The sequence below is a fragment of the Poecile atricapillus genome, chromosome 4, assembly GCF_030490865.1.
Source record: "Poecile atricapillus isolate bPoeAtr1 chromosome 4, bPoeAtr1.hap1, whole genome shotgun sequence".
In the NCBI taxonomy this organism is placed as follows: domain Eukaryota; kingdom Metazoa; phylum Chordata; class Aves; order Passeriformes; family Paridae; genus Poecile; species Poecile atricapillus.
In genome coordinates this window covers 16,468,695-16,477,746 of record NC_081252.1, presented here as the reverse complement: position 1 = coordinate 16,477,746, position 9,052 = coordinate 16,468,695, and the positions used below count along the sequence as shown (strand labels likewise).

The 9,052-nt window shown below is 53.6% G+C and overlaps 1 protein-coding gene across 1 annotated transcript; it reads right to left on the bottom strand.

Annotated features, from left to right (window-relative positions):
* Positions 1-3,279: 3,279 nt before the first annotated feature.
* Positions 3,280-7,294, bottom strand: MEPE (matrix extracellular phosphoglycoprotein). Its single transcript, XM_058839038.1, has 4 exons — positions 7,217-7,294; positions 5,592-5,645; positions 5,359-5,451; positions 3,280-5,259 (listed from the first exon to the last, which is right to left on the bottom strand). Exons 1-4 carry the CDS (start codon positions 7,274-7,276, stop codon positions 3,280-3,282), a joined length of 2,187 nt encoding a protein of 728 aa, XP_058695021.1. The 5' UTR covers positions 7,277-7,294.
* Positions 7,295-9,052: the final 1,758 nt, after the last annotated feature.

Sequence of the window (9,052 nt, the reverse complement as noted above, 5' to 3'; positions counted from 1 at the left end):
GTGTGGCTTGTTCTGCAGAAATAAAACCCAGGTTTCTTATTGCCGGGGCTCCTTTACACCTTCCTCAATGGCAATGTGTGTCTCTTGGCAAAGGATGGAGGCTTTGGGGCATCTTCCATCCTCCAAAAACCTGGATGTGCTCAGACCCCCTGCAGTTGCCCAGCCTTGGCTGCCAGCTTAGGAGCAGGGAGGCTGAGCACTGGGAGGAAGGGTTTGCTGGGGGTGTGCACAGTATTTCAGTCCCTCTCAGTCCCTAGTCTTTGGCATGGGATGAAGATGAGTAACTACAGCAGTTGAGAAGGAAAATTGTTATTGTGCTGTAGCTCCTTCTCTTTTGAGAGGTTCTGCTTTCAGCTGCTCCCTCTGGCTGTCTGCTTTTGCCCTCTTCTGAAAAACCATGGTGTTACAATGGGGAAGGCACCCTTGTCTCACCAGGCAGTGCCCGTTGCCACCCCACAGCCAAGAAGAAGCCATCTGAGAAGAGCTGTTTGTGATGGGCACCACCTGCCCCGTTCATACAGCCAGCACTGAGCTCTGTAGCTGAAAACATACAGTTCAAAACTCTGTTTAAATGGTTCCCCAAAGCACATCATTGGTTTTTAGACTTCTTTCAAAAAGCATTTTAGAGGTTCTTTGCAATCTTGCTGGCCTGAAGCAGCAGTGTGTACCCATATTTGCCTGGCCACATGACCACAATTAGTATTCAAAAGAGTAGCTGGGATTTTTAGAGATGATTTATTTTTTGTTCTGTACCCTCAGAAAGTACATATCATTCTTGACTTGGGTTCACACACTTACAGGGTGGGATGAAAGACCCTAAATCACTTCAGCAACAGCATGAAGGGTGGGCAGTGTCACCTTGCCAACCCCCACCCTGCCAGCCCTCATCTGCTCACCCTTCACTGCAAGGAAAAAACAGCTCCCCACTTTGCTCCAATACTCTGGGAAAACCCTTTCCTCGGGAAACTTGCATTTTTTATGTTCAGTGGCCACTTGTGCTATTTGGCAGGTGAGTTTAGAAAGAGCAGGGCCAGGCAACATTGTGGTACTGAGCAGAGGTTTCAGGGTGAGCATACCAAAATACTGTATTCTTCCAGATGTAGAGGCAGAGTCACAGCACAAAAATTCTAGGTGCTTTAGCAGCAACTGTGCAAGGAGGTAATGCTGGTTTACAAATGTATGGCATTTATAATTGAACTAGCTAGTTTTATACCTGGCCTCGCCATTCAGGAAGAGCTCTGCAGGACCTTGGGGAAGCAGTGGGACAAGACAGCAGCAGTGCCCATGCCAGCATCAGGCATAGCTGGGCATCACTCAATAGGCACAAAACATTCCCAGCAATAGGCTTTTTATTCCACTAGATGGTGTCCAGCTCTTGCTTAAGGATGTTGCTTAATCCTTTGGACAAGGGTGTGGTCAGGATTGAGGATGGAAAAGCTGCAAACTTCTCAGTTCTAACCCTGCCAGTGGTGAGACCCCAAAACCACCCACTTCATTTACCAGGCAGATGTGCCGAGCCCTAGATCCTCAAAGCATTGCCATAGTCCATAAATCTGGGGTTTTGATGTGCTGTGGCAGTTCTAGGGGTGAGTCATCCAGCCCAGACTGGCAGCAGCCCTGCAATCCCTTTTAGTCTGAGCTGGATGGGCCAGCACAGGAGGTTCATGAGCCCTTGGGAGTCTTCTGCTTGCTGCCCTGAGAATGGGAAGCTGCAGGCAAATCCTTGCCACAGGCTGCCTTAATCTCCATGTCTCTGCAGCACTGGGACCAAGCCAAATAGAGCAGCTTCCCCGGAGACACCGGAGCCTAATGTCCTGGTGGGGGCATGATGGGCACATGCAATTTTTGACTTTTTCTGCTGGAGAGCATGAGCAGTAGCAAAGCAGAGTCCTGAGAGCTGGTGGTAATTGATAGCGCCAGTGAGACACACAGTGTCTTGGTGTTCCAGTATGAATCAACCATGTATGATCCTTAAGTACCAAGTTGCTGCAAGAAGCTATGAATGTTCCATCCCTGGAAGCATTCAAGGCCAGGCTGGATGGGACTTTGAGCAACCTGGTCTAGAGGGTGGCATCCCTGCTCCTGTCAGGGGAGCTGGAACTAGATTGTCCCTTCCAACCCAAACCATCCTGTGATTCTGTGTCCCATAACAGGATCTGCCACTTCCCTGCATGCGGGTCTGCAGGGGGCAGGGAAGCAGGCACTCTGTGGGTACTTCGCTGACATTGTGGCTGCTCCTGGCTGCTCCCACCTGCCCCCTGCATGGGCACAGCTCTCGTGGTGAGTCCCCTCAGCATGTGCTGAGGCAATATATCTCCCCTTGAGGCTTGATGCCTCTTCCACTGTGCCATTCGCTCTGGCAGGCTGAACACGCCTGTTTTAGCAGCTGTTTAGCAGCTTCTCAGACAGAAAAAGCAACCTGCAATTGCATAAACAGTGATTAACTTTGGGCATCACTGACAGCATGGCTCCAGTGTACTGAAGCCCAGCCAGGCCAGTGTGCGGGGGCCAGTGGCAGGAATGGTGGTGGCACAGCCAGAGTGTTATGGTGCTCCTGGAAGGACAGTGTGGCCAGGAAATGTACCATCAAGAGGGCACGATGGGAATTTCTTGCAGGGGGAGGTGGATGAAGCAAGGGGGAAGATGCTCTGTAGGCCTCCCTAGCAAGCCCAGGGAGGCTGGTGGCCCTGGGCAGGGTTTGATAGCCCAAAGGAGGGATGTGGGGGGCTTGTTAGCCAAATTGCAGTCCCACAGGAGATGGCACGGCCAGGGATGTGCTGGGGCCAGAAATCCCCTTATGCCCAAGGACCAGCTCACCCCCAGCACACTGTGGCAGAGTGACTGCCTCAAGTCCCATAGCAAACACCAGAGTCAGCAGATCCTCAGGTACAGAAATGCCTTTATTTCTCCAGTAGGCTGGAAGTGAAGCTGCAAGGACACAGGCTTTTTTCTCACTGCTTATTTACTTGCTTCACATCAGTGTACAAACACCGCTACCCTACGCTGTGTAGCATGGCTGCTGTTCCCTGGCTGTCTAGCACAGCACGCCCGTGCATTCCTGCTGTGCCATGTGCAGCTTCCCCCAGATTAACAGCAGATTGCATGGACCAGTGATTTTTGGCTCCTGGGCTTTGAAGCACCGTGTGCCCCCCAGCAACCTGCTCCTCACCCACTCAAGAGCAGAGCCTGTGGCAGGGATGCCAAGGGGGAAAACGCGACGTGTGGGACCCCCCCCCAGCTCCACCGCTGGAGCCTGCCAGGGTGGATACCAGCCGCACCTCAGAGGGGCCCCTGCATCCAGCGGCCTTGGGGGTACCCTGGGGATCCCCACCCTGAGGGCTGCAGTCCCATCTGTCCGCTCTCGCTGTGGCTACCCCGGTCCCCCTCAGAGGACTGGCTGCTGTCGGTGCTCCCGAGGCCGGGGTAGGGGACGTGGGGGCCGCCGCCCGCCCCACCGAGGCTGTAAAAGGCCCGCTCACGGACGTGGAGCTCGTCAGCCCGTTTCACCTGGTCCAGCTGCCGGCTGCGGCCTAGCGTCGCAATGGTGCCCGGCGTCCCAGTCCCCAGCCTCCTGCCATGCTGCCCAGGCAGATGGCCACTCTTGGCCCCTGGCGCTGCTGTCCTGCTCTCTCCGCCTTGCCCCCGTTCCCGGCCCCTGCCTGCTGCCATGCTGCCTGTGTCTTGCCCTGCCTGTGGAGTGGGGCTGGGCCCTGCTTTGGTGGCATGTGACCTGCCCCCAGCATCACCATCATAGCTGCCAGAACTTCTCTGGGCCCCGCTTGATGCCCAGCTGCTGGGTTTCCCACTTGGGGATGGTGCCTTGTCCATCTTGGGTGTCTTGTCCGGCCCTGCTCCCCCTGGACGGACCCTCACCCCTGCCCCGGGCCGTGCCTCCACACGGGGGAGTCGGGAGGTGGCTGTCCCCACCTCCCCACTCCCTCCTCTGCCCAGCACAGTGCTCGTGCCTGCCTTGTGGCTGCTGGCTGTCACCAACTGGGTGGTGCGGTCCTCCTCAGTAGTGGCCGGGCGGATCCTGACCCTCTCGGCTGGGACAGTGGCAGCAGTCTCCATGTCCCTCCACTGGCGGGGGGTTGTGGTAGCCACACGGTCTGGCTTCCCCTTGGACCTCTGCCCCTCACCTCTTACCTCATCATCATCTTTTGCATGGATGCTGGCCACTGTGGGGCTGGTAATGTCACCACTAGTGACTCTCCAGGGGACAGGGGTTACCAGTCCTCTATCAACACCAATGGTGGTTGCATCTTCTTCATCCTCTCCATTGAGACGGCCATCCCTGAGGCTGCTGGTGACACTGTCCCCACGGGCTGGGATGGCTGTGGTGGCCAGTCTTTCAGGCTGCCTGTGGGCAGGGGTGTTGTCATCTTCACCACCACTGGGTGCTGCAGTGATGCCCAGCCTGGGGAGGGGGCTGCTGGTTCCCACAGAGGGGATGCCGTCATCCTCACTACCCACTGTGACACCAGCCTGAGTGATTTCCTGCCCCCCCACATGGATGTTGGCCCTCCCAATGAAGATGTTGACCTCATCATCCTTGTCTGGAGAGACCTGGTTGAAGCCAATGGCCCTGTCTGTGCTGCCCAGGCTCCCATGGGTGATGGTGACACTGCCTGAATCGGGGACATAAGCATATTGATCCACACCTGCAGCATCCACTTGGACATCCTCCATCCTCTCAGTGACAGAGGACGAAGTGATGCCTCCTGTCCCTGTACCCTGCTTAACACCTTCCTGCCCTTGGCCAGAGACAGTGGCCTCCCTGCTGCCCTCATCCCCTGCCCCTCTGGTAGTAGGAGCCCTCCACCTCCCAGCAGTCACGGCTTCCTCCACTGGAACCACCCTGAGGGCACCATTATTCTTATCCTCACTCCTGACACTGGACCTATTCTCCACCACAACCTCACTGGGGTGTTCACCCTGAGGAAGAACGGGAACACCGCCATCAACTTCCACCACCAAATCCAGATCGCCGCTGCCTTCTGAGCTGGATGGGGTAGGACCCATGCCACCGCCACTGCCACGCACTCGTGTGCCAGTGCCAGGGCGAGTACTGGGACCATCCCTGCTGATGCCTGGGGTGCTGCGGTTTTCAGGCTTGAGGACAATCCCATACTCGATTACTTCAGTGCTGCTGTTGTCACTGTTTTCTGGAGCTGTCCCAGCCTCTGGTGGCTCCTGCCTGGCATTGTCCTCATCCAGCCGGTGGCTGGGGATGATATTCTGGTGGTCAGCCTCTTCTTTCTGGCAGTACACACAAGGAAGAAGTCAGGATGATGGATGGCTGCTGGGGACACCACAGCCAGGCCAGGGTCCTGCAGTGTCCCCTGGCCACCTCCTCACCTTTATCTGTGTCTCGTTCCTCCGCGTTGAGAATGAGTAGATATATTGAAAAATGTAGAAGCCATGCTTGGCGTTGCAGCCCTTCAGAAGTATCTGGAAGGGAAAAAAATAACCAAAACCCACAACTTTCTTATTAATTGCATTGGCAGGAGTTTCCCTTTCTGTGTCTGGCACTGCAGTAGGGTCCCACCAGTATCCACTGAGGCTCCAGGAAGTGGCAGAGGGATACATACCCGGTGCTGTCCCACACAGTTCCCAGCAGCTCTCCCTGGCAGCGGTGGTGGCACCTGTGGGTAGCAAAACACAGGCAAGAGCTGAGGCATCAAACAGTGCCCCAGCATCCAGGCAGATGCCAGTGCCCACTGCTGGCCACCCACCCTGCCCAATGTTCAGGGAAGGGTGGGAAAACGGCACTGATAAGCCAGTAAATTCCCAGGCACTACCTGGGGTACTGACTTAAAGACAGGAGTAGTAGAAAAGGCCAAAACTCCATTTCCAGGGTCCAAAAAGTATTGCGAATTTTGCTACAGCAGGATTGTATTGCATGCTAGATTTCATAGGGTATTGTTGGTCTGCACATAACCTTTTTCTGGAGACTGCTGCAGAGGATTTTATTGCAGAGCATTTTTAATACACAGTACCATTGCTCACAAAATAATGCTTCATCTTACTGCTTGGATTTGTCTGTGATTGGAGTCTGGAACTGGTTAACTGGTGGAGTTTCCCAGTGTTTACTAAACTACTGAGCAGCAACCTCCGTGTCCTCACGGACAGGTTTCTGTACATGCTTGCAGGCTTCCAGCTCTCCCTGATTATCCTGGCATCTTTTGGTAGGTATTGGCAAGTGCATCCCTCAGGGTTGGGGGATCTTCTGGTGGAAGCATCCTGTGAGCCCCACAAAGCCATTGCAGGCATTCTCTATGTGCCAGAGTGAGAGACAGCCCCATGGAGGTGAGTCCTCTTTGATTTCAGCAAAATTAGTCACTGAAACATCCCAAGCCCAGCTGAAGGAGCAGAAATACACCCCAAAGTATTGAATATTCCCAGGTTGTTTCATTGTTTGTGAGCAGTATCAAAGGCTGGATTACAGCTCTGGTTACACAGCACAGTATTAACTCCCTTCTGTGCCCCTATCTGAAAAGCAAATCTGTGCTGATTTATTGCCTTCCCCTGGGCTGCCCTGCTACAGACTGGGTTGTGAGAGCTTGCTCTGGGGGGGTAAAAGACATATGAGAGGGGCCCAGGCCCATCCCTCAGGGAAGACAGCATTTCCCTCCTCCTTACCCTGACAAAAAAAGCAAATCTTTTCTAGGAAACTTTCACTCTAGCTGTGTATTTAGTACACTGAGCAACAGTTATGCAGGACAAAAATGTCTGCTATTATAGTCATCGTAGATTGCTGTGGTTTTAGTTACATCTCTCAAAATTTCACATTAGGAGAGCTGGAAAATAATTGCAGGCACCCCTCTGACCGCTGTTCCCCATACAGGTAAGATGAGCATCCTTCCCACACCCCCCTTCCTGTGGCTTGGCTCAGGCTATTCGCAAGCCAAAAGCACTGGCCAGATCCCAGACCCACGGAAATCCAGGGTAAGAGGTACAGCCACCCAGACGGACACTTATGCAGTGCCCTGATTGCTAAACTGAAGGGACATGCTCAACCACCTCAGTGCTAACATATATTTTTCCTTCTGGGCTCACCTCTGCTGTTTGCCTTAATGCCCTCCCCAAGCACCAGAGGTGGTGTACACAGCTATAACCCATGTTTTCCCTCTGCTGAAAACATTCTGGGGTGGACCAGATAGTACATCCCACACTTGCAGCAGTATACTGGGAACCCAGGAAAAGCCATACTCACAGGTGTGGCGAGGGCTGTGCTGAGCAGGCATAGGCACAGGCAGATGAGGGATGCTTGCATCTTGGGCTGCTCCTGGAGGCACAAAGTGAAGCATTGCTGTGGTTGTCTTCCTGGGACTTGTGGTCCTCAATAATTCTGGTTAGCAGCAACCTAAAAGCTCCCGCTATCCCAAAGCTCCCATGGCAGCAGGGTTTTCCAGTGACCCCGGCTTTTCCCAGGCTTTGCAGTGGCCCTTGGCATTGTCCTGCCTCTCTGCATTCCTCTGAAGAAGGATTATGTGCACAGGGCACAGCCAGAAGCTCTGAGTGGGTGCTCTGCCACCAGCTATTAAAACTTCCTAACTCCCTCTGTCGAAGCAGCTTGGATGGATATTTTCAATAAATGATCCCCCAAAGTTGCTGCAAGCTAAGATGTTCATAAATTTGAATTAACAAAGCAGCAGAATTTCACAGCACTCATAAATGGCAGGAGGCAATATCTCCATTGGCCAATAATTCTCATTTCACCCAACCACCCTTGCTTAGCCTTGGACGTCCATCCCAGAGAATGTTTTCAGCCATACCAGCACTGCTACAGGAAACACCAGAAGGAAATCCATGCACAAGGATCAGCAGTGCAAAGAAATGTAAGCTCAAGAGATGTGCACAGCCAAGGATCAGCATGTCCCCGTCCCCACTTTGGCTTGCCCAGAGTGAAAGCAGAATCCTCACTCAGGGACAGCAGAGCTGAAGGGCTAGGAAGAGACAGGGCAGGAAGCTGGGTAAGAAGATTACCTTTTCTCGTCAGAGGCAGGTCCCTGTGGAGCCTGTGCCCACTTTACTGAAATTTAAAGTTGGCCCCGGGTGCACAGAGCCAATCAGCTCCTGGCCAGGGACATTTGTCAGCTCTGGCAGCACCCGCAGATAACCAGGGGGAGTAATTTCCAGCTAAAAATGTGTTTGTGGTAAAAGACAGCTATCAAATGTTCCACCTGGCTGGATAAACAGAAAGCAAAGTTTATAAATACCTGTTCTGAAGGCAAAATTGCCTGATGATTAGCACAGATCTTAGTGTGGCACACGTCCAGCTTGGTTATTGATAAGAGCATGCAGTGGGTCTTGGCTTGCTTACTGTGACCAACATGGGAAAGCTGGCAGAAACAGAAGGGCAATATCCAGAGCCAGGCCTGGTCCTGGCCCTTTGGCACAGAAGGGCAGAGTTGGCCAAGCTGAGATCCACCATTATGCTGTGTCTTCTGACACTTGCTTTTTGGGGTTCAACCTCAACCCTCTGAGCTAAGGCTGTGCAAGTGCAAAATAGAAGAGTGGCAAAAAAGCAAAAAAACCCAACGTATGTTTTTCCATGCACTGCTTGCACAGATCCCTTTGAGCCCAGTTTCATTATGAAGAAGTGCTGCAAGGGTGTGCATGATGTACAAACTCCCCTTCTCCCCACCTCTACTTTTGGTGGCACTACTGGTCACCTACACCCTGGCCAAGAAGGATTCCCACTGCTGTGGCCAGCCTGGCTCAGGCACTCACTGTGGTGGTGATGACAGCAGCTCCCATCCCACTCCCTACTCTGCCCTAACCCAAACCCTGGGAGCTGGCATGACTGCATTATCACCAGATACACTTAAACCATCAGCATCCAGCCTCAAGCAGGAATAGATCTTGGAGCCGGCAGGAAACTGACCCTTGCTCACCAGCCAGGGAGTGGCAGTCGGAAGCCACCCCACAGGGTAGCCTTGGCTCCTGGAGGTGAGCCTTTGCCAGATACCTGGAGGGCTGACGCACACAGGACTGGGCTACGCACCCTCTGGGAGCAGAACCTGGCCCCTGGCAGTGCCAGGGCCCT